At 53.3% G+C, this 17,353-nt stretch overlaps 1 protein-coding gene across 1 annotated transcript in view; it reads left to right on the top strand.

Moving 5' to 3' along the window:
* Nucleotides 1–17,353, top strand: part of FA2H (fatty acid 2-hydroxylase) — a 64,046-nt gene that overhangs the window by 31,273 nt on the left and 15,420 nt on the right. Inside the window, exon 2 of the mRNA XM_050772778.1 lies at nucleotides 5,399–5,491. Within this exon, the coding sequence (XP_050628735.1) occupies nucleotides 5,399–5,491 (93 nt within the window). The remainder of the gene's footprint in view (nucleotides 1–5,398; nucleotides 5,492–17,353) is intronic.

Raw genomic sequence — 17,353 nt, 5'->3', positions numbered from 1 at the left:
TTAATCAATGAACAATGCACTGGAGGACGTGTCCCTGTACCTAGGACTATTCCTGCTACTGACACCGTGTGACACTGGCTTTGGTTTTCCTTGGAGTCTCCTCCCACGTTGGAGGTGTGTCCCACCTTGTGATAAGAACCTGGGCTTCTGCCAGGGAGGGGTGTGGTCCCGATGAAGCCACCCAGAAAGTACCTTGCTTATTTAGTCAGTCTGGGGCTTATTTGCCAGAAGCATATCAGTCCTGACATTGCTCCCTGGGGTGGTGCCAGGATCCTAGAGCAGAAGCAGGAAGGAGAAGGATAGGAAGAGACCATGCCCACCCCCTTCCCCTTTGTCCCTCTTTTCCTCAGCCTCCATAGAGAGGGTGCCTCCTCTTCTAGCCCTTGACTGGCTCTGGTCCATGATTCAGAGGGATTCTGGAGAGAGAATCCTGGCCGCTCTGTGCTGGGGATGGAGCCGCTCGGGGTATGACCCACTGCCCTTCCCCAGGCTCTCAGGAGCAGGACAGAAATCCACAGAGCAGGGACTCCTCTGCTTTCCTCATGTCACCCAGGATACTTCCAGTTGAATGAGGAAGCTTTCAACGGCTGTTTCTATTTAGCATCTCTCTAAGAAACTGGATTTCTGTAATTTTTGAAGTAGAACCTTAGAACCAGGACATGGTGAACATTTGGTTTACTTCCTGTTACGGATAGATCATCGAGCCCCACATCAACCATCTTGAGCCCAAAGAGCAATTATGTGCAATTAATGCTCATAAAAACAGAATGTTGTTATAATTGTTCTGCATTAATAAATATTTTAAAATAGAGGCCGGGTATGGTGGCTCACAGCAATAATCATAGCACTTTGGGAGGCAGAGGCAGGAGGATCACTGGAGTACAGGAGTTCGAGATCAGACTGGGCAACATAGTGAGACCCTATCTCTATAAAAAGAAAATAATTTTAAAAATAATAAAATAGAACCTTTTTTGGTAAATGTCAGTATAAAGTTGCCAACTGCCTTCCTTGGAAATAACTGCCTGTTATCCTGACAACATGTACTTCCTATATATTTGGTATTGAAATTTCCTCTTGTTTATGAAATGTTGCTGATAGTAAATTAAAAAAAATTTTTTTTTTGAGACAAAGTCTCACTCTGTTGCCCAGGCTGGAGTGCAGTGGCACAATCATAGCTCACTCATAGCCTCAACCTCCTGGACTCAAATGATCCTCCTCCCTCAGCCTCCTGAGTAGCTAGGACTACAGGTGCACACTAGCACCATGCCTGGCTTTTTTTTTTTTCTGTGATAGAGACAGTGTCTCATTTTGTTGCCCAGGCTTGTCTCAAACTCCTGGCCTCAAGCAATCCTCCCACCTCAGCCTCCCAAAGTGCTGGGATTGCAGGCATTGGCTACCATGCCTGCCCTTGAAATATTTTTATTTGGCAAAATAAAATACTAGCAATCTCATACCAGTCTTATATATTTTTCATTCTGCTCATGCCTTTCCTATGTACTCGGCCAAAGGGCACTGAGAATCTATGATCTAGATTGTTGGAATTTTGATCCTTTTATCTGGGCACTGCCCTATCCAACCCAGAGTGCAAGATTCATGTTTTGTGTCCTGGCCCACCCCCTCAGGCAGACACCCCACCACATGGCAGGGTGGGCAGATACACCCACTCCATTTGTTTCACATCCCCAAGGAGTGTGAGCCCTGCAGAGTTTCAGGGCTTCGCCCCCACAGCCAGGCCCACCACATGGCAGGAGTCTTGGGAGACGTTGGCTGCTTGCAGAGACCCAGCATTGAAACACAGCCCACTGGGAAATGTGGGTGGAGCATCTGGTATTTGCAAGACCCAGGCTAGGCACGGGTCTAAAAACAGGAAACAGAAATCCACAAGGTTCCTGCCTATTGGAACCTATCACACCACTGGACAAAAAAAGATAATTACCCCCAACATTCACAAACAACAGGAGGCAAGAAATTATAAATACCAACTGGGTAAAAATCACAGATGGAAAGTATGACTTTTTAAAAGTTCGAAAATGGGCTGGGTGCATTGGCTCATGCGTGTAATCCCAGCATTTTGGGAGGCCGAGGCAGGCAAATCACTAGAGAATGGGAGTGTAAGACCAGCCTGAGCAACATAGCAAAACCCTATCTCTACAAAAAATACAAAAATTAGCCTGCTGTGGTGGCGTGTGCCTGTGGCCCCAGCTACTCAGGAGGCGGTGGTGGGAGGATCACTTGGGCCGAGGAGGTGGAAGTTGCAGTGAGCCGAGATCACTCCGCTGAACTCCAGCCCTGGGTGACAGAGCAAGAGACCCTGTCTCAAAAATAAAGTTGGAAAATGAATAGATCAGTTGCTAGAATGATTGGAGAAGAAGATCGTGGTGGTAAAGAGAATATTCTGGGCCGGGCGCGGTGGCTCAAGCCTGTAATCCCAGCACTTTGGGAGGCCGAGACGGGCGGATCACGAGGTCAGGAGATCGAGACCATCCTGGCTAACACGGTGAAACCCCGTCTCTACTAAAAAATACAAAAAACTAGCCGGGCGAGGTGGCGGGCAACTGTAGTCCCAGCTACTCGAGAGGCTGAGGCAGGAGAATGGCATAAACCCAGGAGGCGGAGCTTGCAGTGAGCTGAGATCCGGCCACTGCACTCCAGCCTGGGCCACAAAGCGAGACTCCGTCTCAAAAAAAAAAAAAAAAAAAAGAGAATATTCTAAGGTCCCACTGCTGGCTCGACCCCTCACTAGCTGTGAGACTGCCCCGTGGGCAGGTCCCTTCATGTGCCGAATGGGAATAAGCACTGTGCCTACTTCATGCAGTTATTAGGAAGATTAGACGGCTGAGCATATAGTAAACACTCATGAAATACCAACTCCCTAAATGCCTTGTCTTCTGCTTGCAGTGGTGGTTCAGGTGGATATACCCAAAAGAGATCTGTGTCTACCACTCCGAGCAGTCTGAAAAGTGTAGTATAGACAAAAACATTAATAGTACTATGTATGGTAAGCCCTTCCCTGCTAAGGTGAGCCTTGTGGCTGGGTGCGATGGTTCACGCCTGTAATCCCAGCACTTTGGGAGGCCGAGGCGGGCGGATCACTTGGTCAGGAGATCAAGACCATCCTGGCTAACACGGTGAAACCCTGTCTCTACTAAAAAAATACAAAAAAGAAATTAGCCAGGCGTGGTAGTAGGTGCCTATAGTCCCAGCTACTCGGGAGGTTGAGGCAGGAGAATGGCATGAACCTGGGAGGCGGAGCTTGCAGTGAGCTGAGATGGTGCCAATGCATTCCAGCCTGGGCGACAGAATGAGATTCCGTTTAAAAAACAAACAAACAAACAAAAAAAACAGATGAGCCTTGTGTTTTCTAGGAGAGGCAAATGGGGTTGCAGTGAGTGGTACTGGGGGTACAGAGAAGGAGTCAACCATCCTACTCAAGGAAGGACTTGAGTGACCTGGAGAAAACTACCCAGGAAGAAGGAAGTCAATAGCTCACTGGAGCAGGGTGGTGGGGAGGGATTGGAGAGGGCATGCCCTGGAGTATTTTGAGGTTAAATAGAACTGGAAGGAACAGGATTATTGAGCTGCTGTCATGGGAAGATGGAGGACTTTTTTATTGGATATTTGAGGTATTTCCATGTATGATGTGCTATAAAATCCACTATTTTTTGTACTCAAGAGAGCATGAGATAGATACACACACACACACACACACACACGTATTTTTTAAATCAGGTGTTGGCCCAGCGCGGTGGCTCACACCTGTAATCCCAGCACTTTGGGAGGCCGAGGTGGGTGGATCACGTGAGGTCAGGAGTTCAAGACCAGTCTGGGCAATATGGCCAAACCCCATCTCTATTAAAAATACAAAAATTAGCCGGGTGTGGTCACTTGCACCTGTAGTTCCAGCTACTTGGGAGGCTGAAGTGGGAGGATGGCCTAGGCCCAGGAGGCAGAGGTAGCAGTGGGCCATTGCACTCCAACTTGAGTGACAGAACAAGAGCCTGTCTCAAAGAAATAAAAAAATTCAGGTATTAGCTTGGTGATACAGACTAAATACGCTGAGACACACAGACTAAGACAGGACCACAAAAGCCGACTTTTAGGTTACATGTGGATTTTCCCATAAAATGCCAAATACTGTCAGCATCAGGTTCTCTTGGGTCCGTTTGGAAACAAAAACGTACAAGTCGTGACAGTAGCCTCTTGGCCGCCGGCCAGCGCCCAACTTCCAGCTCCCTGCCATGGCCACCAGCACCATGGCTTCCTTCAGTCACAAGGACACAGAGAAGGCGAGCGCTCTCTCTCCGCCCCTCCTACGGGGAAGCGTGGGTTTCACTTTACGTGCCAGCCTGCTCGCTCTGGCCTCACCCTGCTCGCTCTGGGCTCACCCTGCGTGACATCAGAGCTGGCTGGGGCTGTGTGCTTTTCCGAGCACATCCCATTTCCCTCTGACTTTACCTTTTTGTGAGTTCGATTTAACCTTGAGTCCACTTGGGCACTGCTGTGCCAATCCCACCCCACGTGTGGCTGCTGACTGACTGGCACTTGGGTGTTGCTGCAGGGACAGCCTCCCTCGCTCCCTGCTGCCTTTCTTTCTTGTGGGCGTGTGGCCCTAGAAGCCACAGCCTGTGACTCATCAGCGTGGCCCCGTGAGCCCCACCAGGTGCCCTGGGTGCTACCCTGGTACTCTCTTTGCCTGGGACCTGCCAGGGACCTGAGGGAGGACTAGCAGGGACCCCTTTCCCGGAGGGCTCCCACTAAGCAAGCTCCTTTCCCTGCAGTCTCTCCGCTGGCTCACTTCCTCTTCCAGATTTTTCTGCCTGTTTTGTTTATGCAGAAATTTTATTATTATTATTATTATTTTTTTTTTTATTATTATTATTATTATTTTGAGACGGAGTCTCGCTCTGTCGCCCAGGCTGGAGTGAAGTGGCACGATCTCGGCTCACCGCAACCTCTGTCTTCCAGATTCAAGCGATTCTCCTGCCTCAGCCTCCTGAGTAGCTGGGATTACAGGCGCCCGCCACCACGCCTGGTGAACTTTTTTGTATTTTTAGTAGAGATGAGTTTTCACCATGTTGGCCAGGCTGGTCTCAAACTCCTGACCTCAGGTGATCCACCCACCTTGGTCTCCCAAAGTGCTGAGATTACAGGTGTGAGCCACTGTGCCTGGCTGGAAATTGTTTTGTTTTTTTTTAAGGGAAATGTAAAATACAGAGAAGAACAATGCTCACATCAGGGTCTCTCTGTTTTCAGAAGGACCCAACGTCCTTGATCTCCACCACCCTGCCCCACCCATGGGGCTCTCACCACTCCTGGCTGCCTCTTCTCGGGGCAGCTTGGGGCTCTGCCCTCTTCCCTCACCCACTGTATATAATCCTCTCGTATGTTCTCCTTCCAGGGCTCCATGGAGAACGAGGCTGTAGCCCTTGAGGAGACTCAGAAGACAGATCCTGCTATGGAACCACGGTTCAAAGTGGTGGATTGGGACAAGGTACCTGGCATAGGACGGAGTGGGGTGATGACTGGGGGCTGGCGGGGATGAGGAGAGGGAGAGGGTGTGTGGAGCCAAAGGTGGGAGTGGGCATGACGTGTGCCCAGGGGAGAAGGGAAGGGGAAACAGGTGTCCACAGCCCACAGGCGTGACCTGGGGCAGCAAACTCAGGCAGGGGTGTGCCTCATTGGTGGAAAGTTCAGAAAAATAGCAGACAAGGTCTCAGCATGGAGCCAGATCCCAGACACCCCTGGAAAAGAAGAATTCTCCCACCAGGACCCCTGTAGCTGAGAAGGGGCTGTGACAGGGTCGGCAGGCCCAGACATGCTCACTTTGACCAGGGTGCAAGGTAGAGCTGCCCCTGGCACCTGCAATCATCTGGAAGCGACATTGGCCAGTGCAGGGCACAGGAGCCTGCTGAGTCCAGCAGGAGATAGCACTAAAGCCATCCTCCGTGTTTGGGAGGAGTCAGAGGTGCCTGCAGTCTTAGGATAAGCCTCTTTTGGCATTGAGAGGCCAGTGCCTTGCTGTGGCTGAGCAGACCCCATAGACCGGTGAGGTGAGCCCTGGAGGAGCTGAGCGGTCACGGTGGAAAAGGAGTCACTCAGTGGCGGGGGAGAAGCAGCGTTGCCTGGTGGGGGGTCACTGGAGGGAGCCGGGTTTGGTGCCATTTCTTTCCAGCTTAGGAACAGACACAAATGTGCATGTCCATAAACCCCTACCCTGCGTGCCCTCTGCCTAGGCTGGGCCTCAAAGACACAGAAACAAACAGGACAGGCCCGTCCCCGCGGGAGCTCACAGCCTGGTGGAGGGGACAGTAACCCCTCCCCACCACAGCCATAAACAGTTATTACCCCAGGAGGCGGCATGGGATGCATGCCCAAGGAACACAGGCGAGCAGAGTGGGGCAGGGACCCCACAAAGCTGACTCTGCTGGGCCCCCTTGGCCCTGACGCTGGGAACATGGAGATCCCAGCTGTCACATGAGATCACAACTGCTTCTGGGAGAACCCATCTGCCCACAGCACAGGCGCCTGGGGGATCCAACCAGAGAGGCCGAAAGAAGTTGTTCTGTGCCAGGTCCCCTCCTGAGAGGTGCAGAACCCAGGGGAAGATGGGGGCCAGCCGGAGGAAAGGCAGCTGGCAAGCTGGGACCTGGTTTCTGAGCCTCAACCCCCAGCTTGGGCCCCGGACGCTGTCAGGGTCAGGACCTCAGTCTGGAACAGGGGGCGATCACAGGGGAATGGGGAGAGTTTGCAGAATGATGAGGGACCAGAGGGTGAGCTACAGCATGTCCTGGCTCAGGGTCTTGTCCTGAGTGACCAGTGGATGGTACCGGAAGGAGCTGTAGAGAGAGGCATCTGTGAGCTTGGCTTAGGGTTTGAATTCTGAAAAGAGCTGACCGGGACTGAACAAATGTGGCAGCCCTCAGGGTGGAGTGACATGAACAAAACTGTCCTGGAGGGAGGAGCTGGGGTCTGAGGCTGGCTGGGGACGGGAGATCCAGCCCACGTTGCCAGCTCTGCGGCCAGCTCCTCCCAGTCTCCCCGAGCTGTGGTTCAGGGCAGACCCCGGCCCCATCACTGCAGGAGGCAAGGGGAGGATTAACCTGGGCTGTGCCACCATCACCTGTTCTGTCACCACGACCACACCCAAGAGGACAAGGGGCCCCTCCTCCCCCATGGCCTGCTCCCTGCTTGGCTCTGGGCCAGCCGTCCAGGCAGCCTGACTCACCTTCCCCACCTCTCTCTCATTCTCTCTCTCCACACACTCACTCTTCCTCCCCTTCCTCCTGTGTCCCTGGGCTGAGACAGCAGGGTGAGGGCTGGGCCCAGGAGGATGTGGAGGCCTACTCTGGATGGAGCCCCCACCCCCCCGGGTGTGCATGGGAACCCCCCTTAGCACCCCAGAAAATCAGCACAAGGAGCGGGGCTTCCCACGAGTGTGGAGGGTGCTTTTCTGCTTTTTTCTTTTCTTTTAACTTTTGACTTTCCAAAAAAGGGTGCTGCTGCTCTCTCGTTCACCTCACGGGCAATCCCATCTCCGTTAGTGGGAACAGAGAGGCGGGGGGAGCCACCAGCGCTCCAACCTGAGCCCCCCATCTGTTGCTGACCCCGGCAGGGGGTGCTGGGGTGGGTCTTTGGGTCGGGACATGGAGGAGCTGGGAGAGAGGCCGTGTAGGCGGCAGCTTTGTCTCAGCCGAGGGTCCCAGGTCTGGGGTGGATTTGCACACCTGCTCCTGGGGCAGAGGGGCTTGCCGGTGTTAACCCTTCTGGCTTCGCCTCCAAGCTCGGTACTGTGCTTGCTGCCGAAGACTGGAGTGCTGGTCTCCCAGGATCCAGTTTCCCTGGCCCTAGAAGGTGGGGACAGAGTGGGCCATGCTGGGAAGAGTGAGGGGACCTTAGGCCATGGCGCCAGGGCAGAGTTAGAAGGATCTGAAAAGACAGCGAGAAGAGCCAGGCAGCAAACCCTGGAGCCCCTCCCTGCTCAGAGGTGAGGGATCGTCTGACTTTCGGGCTCTGTGTGGAATTTTACCAGAACAGTTTCTAAATCATCCCTTCAGTCACCCAGCCAGGCAGGACCCAGGCTTCCTTATGGGACAGGAAGCCAGGCTGTGGATTCTCACCCTCCACGTCCCTCCCCATTTCTAGAACACAGCCAGGTGAGGTGGCCAGAGCTGCCCACCACTCTCAGCTCCTGGGCACACCTGTCCCCCTGGTCCAGCAGCCTCCTTTGCCACTTCGCCATGTCTTTTTCGGAGCCCTCCCTTGGGAGCCCTCTCCACCCTTTCTGCCCTGGGGACCAGACTCCCTTTGGGGAAGCGTAGAGAACAGGTGTGATTGGAGGGGGTTGCAGAAGTTCCCTGCCCAGACACTCAGCAGCGGAGTTAGCCCTGAGTCCACACCCCTTGTACTGAGCCCTCACTGAGCGCCAGCCGCTTTAAATGTGTTATCGCTTATCTGCTTTAATCCTGCTGATAGCACGAGGGATAAGGATTATAATTATCCTCATTTAACTGATGAGGAAGAGCTTACATCTCCCGCCCAAAGTCACCTCTGGGCACACTAGCAGCCCAGATAGCAGCCCCTCCCCTCCACAAGGTAGTAGAACCTTCCCACCCTGACAGCTGACCATGAATAAGACCCCAAGACCCGTGAGTAGGAGAGGGTGTGGCGGGGGTGGGGAAGCTGAGCAGATACCAGTGGTGTCTCCCAAGCCAGCCACATCCTCTTCCCCATCCTTCCTCAGGCTAAGCCAGATGCTGGCATAACCGGCTTCCTTCCAGCCTCTGGGGCTGGCCAATAGGTCTGATCACCCTCTTCCCTCAAGGGACAGATAGACCCATCCAGCAGGCGTGTCAGTAGTCAGCTCCCCAAACTCCCTGTCCCTGCCCCTTGCCCAGCATAACACACACCACCCTGACACCAGGGTCCCCAGGGCCTGGCAAGGCTATTGATATTGGCCATAGTGTTTTACCTGTTTAGGACCCCCAGATCAGTCACAGGGGGACCAGGCTCGGCACTGTGGGCACTGGCCTGGCTCTCCTCCAGGCACCCTGCCTGCCTAGTCGCCTTGGGCGCCCTTGGGCCTCCTTTCTCTCTATAATCCCTCCCTGCCAGAGTAGGGGTCTGGAGGGCCCAACATCCAAAGGGCCATCCCAAGACTGTCATTACAGGGCTCAGGGTCCCTAAGTCTCCTCTCTGCCTGCCTCCTTGCCCAGAGCTCCTGGCCCCTCTTCAGAGGAGCTCAGTGGTGCTCAAAAAATACCCCAAGGCAGAAAGCAGGCAGGTGGGCTGGGCACTGCCTTCTGCTTCTGTGGTCTTAGAGGACACCCTAGGAGGGCACAGACAGGGCAGGCTGGGTGGCAAGAGATGCCACGTGGTGTTCCAGTATGATGGAGAAAGCTCTTCCCTCTATCTTTTTAATTTTTTTAGAGACAGGGTCTTACTCTGTCACCCAGGCTGGAGTACAGTGGCAAGATTGTAGCTCACTGCAGCCTCAACCTCCTAGGCTCAAGCCATCCTCCCAGGCTCAAGCCATCCTCCCACCTCAGCTTCCTAAGTAGCTGGGACTACAGGTGCATACCACCATGCCTGGCTAATTTTCTTAAATTTTTTTGTAGAGATAGGGTCTCGCTATATTGCCCAGGCTGGTCTCAAACTCGCAGACTCAGTGATCCTCCCACCTTGGCCTCCCAAGGTGCTGGGATTGCAACCCTGCATCTTATTATTGAGTGGGAGTATCTGGAGGATCTGGTGGAAGGTACTAAGAGATATCAGAAAGTGTGCTGCAAGGGAAGACCACCCTACCTGGTTTTGGGGCGGAGCCCCGGGCAGGCCCCCTTCACTCCTCTTCAGCCCTAAGGGCAGGGTCGTGCCTGCTTTCTGCCAGCGCTCAAGCTGTGTTTCCTTTCTGCCTGCGGCTCTGGCATTTTTGCTCCCTGTCCACTCTCCACTGTCTGATTCCTCGTGGGATGAGCCTGAGGCCACCTCCCTGTCCTCACATCCCCTGGGTCACGGGAGGGTCACAGGGCTCAGGGGGAGGAGGCAGGTGATCCGGAACCTCAAGTCCACCTCTGTGGACTCGAGCTTGTCCCAGTTAGACTGCACAGGACGGGCCTGCAGTCACTCCGGCAACGCCACCAAGAGCCCCACCTTGCTGCCCCCACTGAGCGCCGCTGGGCTTCCTCACAGCCTCTGTGCCGAGGAAGCCGCAGCCGTGGGTCCCGATCTGGCTGGCAGGAGGCCTCCTGGCCGAGCCTGGGCTGTGAGTGGGGCACTCGCGTCCAGGCCCTGCCACAGCACGTGCAGCCGAACATCTGACCCTGTCTTCTCATCTGTCAAGGGAGGTCATCATCGGCCCCAACTCCCAGAATTAAGGCTCATGAAGGATAGGGATGTGAGGCCTGAGCCCCGGCGGACCGGCGACCGGGCTGCAGAAAACTGGCCCCCCTCCCCTCCCGCGGCCCCGGCTGTCTGGAAGCACGTCCTCCACCTCTCTGCTCAGAAAGCTGCCCTCCGCGATGTGCCCTGAGTTTGGGTGGACATTTCTTCAAACAATTGCCTTAGCTTATCGCTGTGGGAGTGGGCGGTGCTGCTGACCCTGAGCAGCTACCCCACCCACCGCCTACTCCCGCTCACCACCTTTGCCACCTTGGGGAGAAGCAGATTCTGGGCACACCGTTCCCCAAGAAAGCGTCCTATGCCACCTGGCCCTGTGCTGCCCGAAGGAGGGGTCCTGGGGATGGAGAGGAGGAAAACGGGGAAGGCCCCCTCCTACCCGGGCACATCGCCCTTCCGCCCACCTTCTGGGCAGCAGGCTGCCCTTTCCCCTTGCCCATGCTGCTGCGGGCCGCATTCCTGGCATAGCCTGGGAGAGGCCGTCCCCGTCTCTTTAAGGCGGGAACAGAGCAGGCTGGGGGGTGGGGCATGGACCCCACGCAGTTGGCACAAGGTGCTTTGGCCAAATCCACTCTCCCTTGCATCGCTTCCTGGGCCCCGGCCCATTGGTCGGGTCTTTGAATCACCAAAAAATCCCTCCACCCCAATGAGCTGCTCATTCCAGAGCAGTTTCGGGCATAACTGTGCTGTTGCCCATGCAGGCCAGCTTCCTCTGGGCGGCCCCGAGTGCTGGACATGCCTCTCTGGCATCCAGTTCCACTGCTGTAAAAGGGGACTTGTTACTGTAGGGGGAGCCATGGGAGCCCCCAGATGCCTGGGAAGTGGAGGCGTCATCAGTGGCGTGATCTCCCCTTCTCCCCACCCCAGCTACGAACACAGCCCGTAAACCTGTGCCCATGCCTTCCCTCTGTCCCCCAAGCCTTGGGAAGAAAGGAGTAAATGGGGCCAGGACTGGGAACGAGCCGGAAGGAAGAGACCCACTGATGTGGCAGGAGTAGGAGGGGTCTTCGGTCAGGTAGAAAGGGTGGGCGGAAGGTGTGGTGCCCAGGCAGGAGGGGGCTTCCCTGCTTTCCTCCGGGATCCCCCTCCCCAGGACCCCTCCTCCCAGGCTGCACAGGGCCAGGTGGCACAGGATGCTTTCCTGGGGAATGGTGTGCCCAGAATCTGCTTCTCCCCAAGGTGGCGAATGCGGTGAGTGGGGGCAGGCGGGAGGCGGGATAGTTGCTCAGTGTCAGCGGCACTGCCCACCCCCACGACGATGAGCGAAGGCAATGGTTTGGTCAGGCAGAGCAGGAAGTGAAATGTGTCTTGCATCGCTTCCCATCTCATTGGATCCCAAGCTGTCATCTTCTGTTGTCTTCCCTTCTCAAAACCAGGTCCCGCCAGCTGCCATGTTGAAAACAACCAGCACGTGAGAGGTCTCCAACCTCTCAGCACCCAGCTGAGCCTTTCTCCTTCAGTGCTCAGGACTGGAAGACGATTAAGAAAGGACACCCTATCAGTGCATGTACCACCTAAATCAAGGTCAAGTGCACAGGGTGCCAGTCCCAGCTCTTGGGAAACTGTATGGAGGTTGCTACAAGCTGGGGGAAGGGGGAGGGAGGCCTCCACTTCAGGCCCAACCAATCCTATCTCAAAAGTCACTTGACCTCTCAGGCCTCAATATCCTGATCTATAAATTGGGTCGGGGGTTGGGGGGCCTGAATTTCTGAGCTTCTCTGGAAGGTTCATGGGGCTTCGCCTGGAATAGCGGGACTGAGGCCCCAGTCGTAGAACTACAGGTGTTGGCCTTTGATGACTGAGGGGAGTGTTCACAGAAGGGAGAGCGAGGCCTTCCTGGGATTCCTTCAGGGTGGTCCTTCAGCCCCAGAGTGAAGTGCGCACCTTCCCTGGGCACCCAGGAGGGCTTCCTTGTGGAGACACAGCATAGACTAGATACAGAGCTCGGGTGTGAGGCCCTCCACGGCCCCAGACAGGCAAGAGGCAGCTTGGGGCTGACTCTCGAGCACAAGTCCACCATGTGTGCAGGTGGCAGTGCTTGTGTCTACCCAGGGAGTAACTGAAATCAAGTCAATCAAATGACAGACCCCTGTGCTGGGGCTGTTCCCACCACACCTGTAAACGCATCTTCCACGGTCTAGCTCCGGTTTCCACACCAGCTCTGTGCTTTTGTTCTGTTTCCTGTACATCCAGGTGTGAGAGCTAGGCTGAAGTCCCTTACCTAGACATTTCTTCTTGTGGTTCAACTGAATTCAACGTATGAATCCTATGCCATTTTCAGCTGGGCACAGTGGCTCACACCTGTAATCCCAGCACTTTGGGAGGCCGAGGCAAGATCACCTGAAGCCAGGAGTTCAAGACCAAACTAGCCAACATGGTGAAACCCCATCTCTACTAAAAATACAAAAACAATTAGCCAGGTGTGGTGATACACACCTGTAGTCCCAGCTACTCAGGAGACTGAGACAGGAGAATCACTTCAACCGGGGAAGCAGAGGTTGCAGTGAGTCGAGATCATGCCACTCCACTCCAGCCTGGGTGACAGAGTGAGACTCGATCTCAAAAAAAAAAAAAGAAAAGAAAAAAGAAAGGAAAAGAATCCTATGCCATTTTCTACTTGCTTCACAAAATAAAGACAAAATGGATCAATAGATTAAAATTTGCCCAAACCACTGCTAGACTGAGAGAGGGACCCCCTGGCCATATCCCTGTACTATAGCTGGAAAAGATCATAGTTCAAGATGGCTCCGTCTGTGTAAAGTGCACACTGAATCACAGGACAGCAGGCTCTGTCATGTGTAGCATGCAAAAGTGGGACATAGAAAAACCAGGGGCGCTGGCCAGGCACAGTGGCTCATGCTTATAAGCCCAGCATTTTGGGAGGCTGAGGCAGGAGGATCAATTGAGTCCTTGAGCCCAGGAATTCGAGACCAGCCTACGCAACATAGTGATACTTCGTCTCTAAAAAAAAAAAAAAAAAAAAAAATTAGCTGGGCATGGTGGTGTGAGCGTGTAGTCCCAGCTACTCGGGAATCTGAGGTGGGAGGATCGCTTGAGCTTAGGAAGTTGATGCTGCAGTGAGCCATAGCCATGCCACCACACTCTCACCTGGGTAACAGAGCAAGCTCCTGTCTCAGAAAAGGAAAGGACCAGGGGATTCATTTGAGAGAGATGGTCGTAAGTTACAGATGTATATTATTCTCTTTAGAGCAACAACTGCAAGGAAAATACCGAAAGCATAGCTGAAAGGTCAATAGAGGAGATAGTATGGAATATTGTAAAATATTTCATTCAAACAAGACAAAGGAAGAACAGAGGAGACAAATAGAAAATAGCAGCCAGGTATGGGGGTGCCCACCTGTAATCCTAGCTACTCGGAAGGCTGAGGCGGGAGGAATATTTGCTCTCCAGAGGTCAAGGCTGTAGTGAGCCAAGATCGTGCCACTGCACTCCAGCCTGGGTGACAGAGCAAGCCCTGTCTCAAAAAAAAAAAAAAAAAAAAGAAGGAAAGAATGAGAAAAGAAAACCAGAGTAGAGCTACGCCAACATTAAATGTAAATAGATTTAGTGCTTCAATTAAAAGGCAGAGATGGCCAGGTGTGGTGGCTCATGCCTGTAATACCAGCGCTTTGGAAGGCCGAGGCAGGTAGGATCACCTGAGGTCAGGAGTTCAAGGCTATCCTGGCCAACACGGTGAAATCCCATCTCTACTAAAAATACAAAAAAAAGAAAAGAAAAAAGAAATAGCCAGACATGGTGGCAGGTGCCTGTAATCCCAGCTACTCAGAGGCTGAGGCAGGGAGAATTGCTTAAACCCGGGAGGGAGAGGTTGCAGTGAGCCGAGATGGCACCATTGCCATCTTGGCCTAAGCAAAAATAGTGAAACTCCTTCTCAAAAAAAAAAAAAAAAATGGCAGAGATTGTCTGACTAGATTAAAGAAGAAGATCCAACTATATTCTGTCTGCAAGAGATGCACCTTAAATGTAAAGGCATACACAGGTTGAAAGGAAAAGTATGGGAAAACATGGATCCTGTGCACACCAAGCTTCAGGAAACGAACGTGATTCTATTACTACCCAAGCAGACTTCAGGACAAGGAGTATTTCCAGGGACCGAGATGGCTCTTTCCCAGTGGTAAAGGGGCCAACTCATCAAGGAGACATAAGTGGGCAATCTTGGGCAGATTACTCAGCCTCAGTTTCCCCATCTGCAAAATGACAATAGTTAGAATACCCACCTAGTTAGGGGTATGGCGAGGATCAAGTGACTGAACCTGTGTCGGGTGTTTAGAACCATGCTTGACACATAAGCAGGGCTCCATGGGGATTAGCTCTGAGTGCTACTGCAGCTGGGACAAAGCCTCGCATTCTCGCCGTGAACCTGGTCCAACTTCTTCTAAGGTGGGGCTCTGCAGACTGCCGCAAGATAAGGTGTACACACAGGCCACCAGCTGGTTCCTCCAGTTCTTTTTCCTGGTAGTGGTGGTAGCGGTTGTGGTGGTGTGGGGGGTGTGTGTGTGTTTAGAGACCTAGGGCAGAGGGCTGGAGGGAATGAGACAGCACACTTCCAGTGACCCCACTTGCTGCTAGACTCCAGGGCTGAGGTCAAGGAGACTGGGGTCAGGAAGGGAGCAGCGACTAGGTGCAGTTTAGATGATTGCTTGATTTGTTAGTGCCAGGGCGGGATGGCTCCAGGCTGACTTGGATTGTCTTCCAGCCTGAGAAGCAGGAAGTGAACCTCCCAACCCCCACCCCTGCCACAGGAAGGCAGCCAGTACCTGGGACCTGCCAAGTTCACATGGCAGAAGCCACAGCTTTCTTTGGGCCTTTCATCCTGGTCACAGGCACAGAGAGAAACCCAGTGGCCTTGCCTGCTTGCTCCCGGGACCCCCACACCCCTGCTCCCAGGCTGTGATGGCAAGACTAGCTCCACCTCCAGAGGAGCTGGGGGCCCGTGAGGGCTGGTTCCTGGAAGACCCCCTGGGGCTGCAGGCTTTGGTGGAGAGGCCTGTACAAGGATGAGATTGCAGCCAGGGTGAGGGGAAGGCGGGTTTCTGGAATCACTGATGGCTGTTTCATCCAGGCTTGCAAGCTCTTCCACGTGCAGCCCTTGCTCCTCTCCCTTCCTCTCCCTGCCTATCGTTCCCTCACTTCCCACCTGCAGTGACTGCCTGACTCTCCAAGCCGAAGATTGGCTGGGCATCCACCGCGGCACCCTCATCCTCAGTCCGATTGTGGGTGGTGGACTGGGGCCCACCAGCATCACAGATGAGGGCACCGAGGGGCCCCGAGAGGAAAAGATGCATGTCCAGGATCTCACAACTGGCCAAAGGCACAGCCAGGCTTTAATGGAGTTCCCCTCACTCCAGGTCCACTGTTCTTTACTGGATTCGGTCCAGATTAACCTAGCACTGGCTTGTCAGAAATCCCCAACCGCTTCCCCTTGCCTGGAGCTGAAACCTGCAAACTTTTCTGAGCTTGCGTGCCTATGAGTAACACTTTCTGCACACACTCTCCATTATGTGTCCGTTTAAATTATTTCTAAAGTATTTGTATGTGTTAACGTACTCTCATATTCCGTGTGTTAGAAAACATTCAAATGCCGTGTAAAGGTGAGATAAAGCCTGCGTAGTGACACACACTCTAAGCTACCCAAGAGGCTGAGGCAGGAGGATCGCTTGAGCCCAGGAGTTCAAGTCCAGCCTGAGCAACATAGCAAGACCCACCTCTTAATAAAACAAAAAAGAGGCCAGGCATGGTGGCTCACGTCTGTAATCCCAGCACTTTGGGAGGCCAAGGCGGTCGGATCGCGAGGGTCAGGAGATCGAGACTATCTTGGCCAACATGGTGAAACTCCGTCTCTACTAAAATACAAAAAATTAGCTGGGTGAGGTGGCATGTGCCTGTAATCCTAGCTACTGGGGAGGCTGAGGCAGGGGAATCACTTGAACCCGGGAGGCAGAGGTTACAGTGAGCTGAGATCGCGCCACTGCACTCCAGCCTGGCGACAGAGTAAGACTCCGTCTCAAAAAAAAAAAAGATCGAGACCATCCTGGCCAACATGATGAAACCCCGTCTCTACTAAAAATACAAAAATCAGTTAGGCGTGGTGGCACATGCCTGTAGTCCCAGCTGCTCGGGAGGCTGAGGCAGGAGAATCACTTGAATGCGGGAGGCGGAGGTTGCAGTGAGCTGAGATTATGCCACTGCACTCCAGCCTGGCGACAGAGCGAGACTCTGTCTCAAAAAAAAAAAGAAAAGAAACAAAGAAAAAGAAAAAAGAGATAAATATATTACAAACACAAATAAATAGAAAGAATAGAAATAGAAATAGGGTGGTTAATATTTTCTCCCTGCCTCTGGGGATTAACCTGTGAGTACCAATGGGGTAGGTGTACATCCTTGCCTTGGAGACAACAGGCCTGGAGAATAAGCAACTCCTGGGTGTGGTACAGGGTGTTCCATCCTCTGAGCCTTCAGCAGCTTTCCTCCTGCTGCCCACAGAGCACTATTAAGGTGCCAGAAAGGCCACAACCATATTCAACTTTACATCTGTGCCCACACTCCCCGCCATCCCTTCCTCTCTCCCCCTTGTCAAATCCTCTGTGTTGGTGAACTCCACCCCAAACCCCAGGTCCTCTGCAAAGCCCTCCTCGCCTACCCTGACCCAGGCATTTGTGCCAGCCTCTGGATCTCAGCCTGCTTTGTGTCTCTACTAAACTATCCTTACTTGGCATGCCACATCTCACTGAGCACTTAATGCAGGTACCGTTATTATTTTTTTATTTTTGTAGAGATGGAGTCTCAAAATATTGCCCAGGCTGGTCTCGAACTACTGGCCTCAAGCAGTTATCCTGGCTCAGCCTTCCAAAATGCAGAGTTTACAGGCATGAGCTACTGCAACCAACAATTACTTCCATTTTATAGCTGGGGAAACTGAGGCTCAAGGAAGTTAAGTGAT

Source organism: Macaca thibetana, chromosome 20, assembly GCF_024542745.1.
Source record: "Macaca thibetana thibetana isolate TM-01 chromosome 20, ASM2454274v1, whole genome shotgun sequence".
Classification (NCBI taxonomy): domain Eukaryota; kingdom Metazoa; phylum Chordata; class Mammalia; order Primates; family Cercopithecidae; genus Macaca; species Macaca thibetana.
The sequence above is the reverse complement of the archived record's forward strand: the minus strand, read 5'-3'. Positions and strand labels throughout refer to the sequence as shown.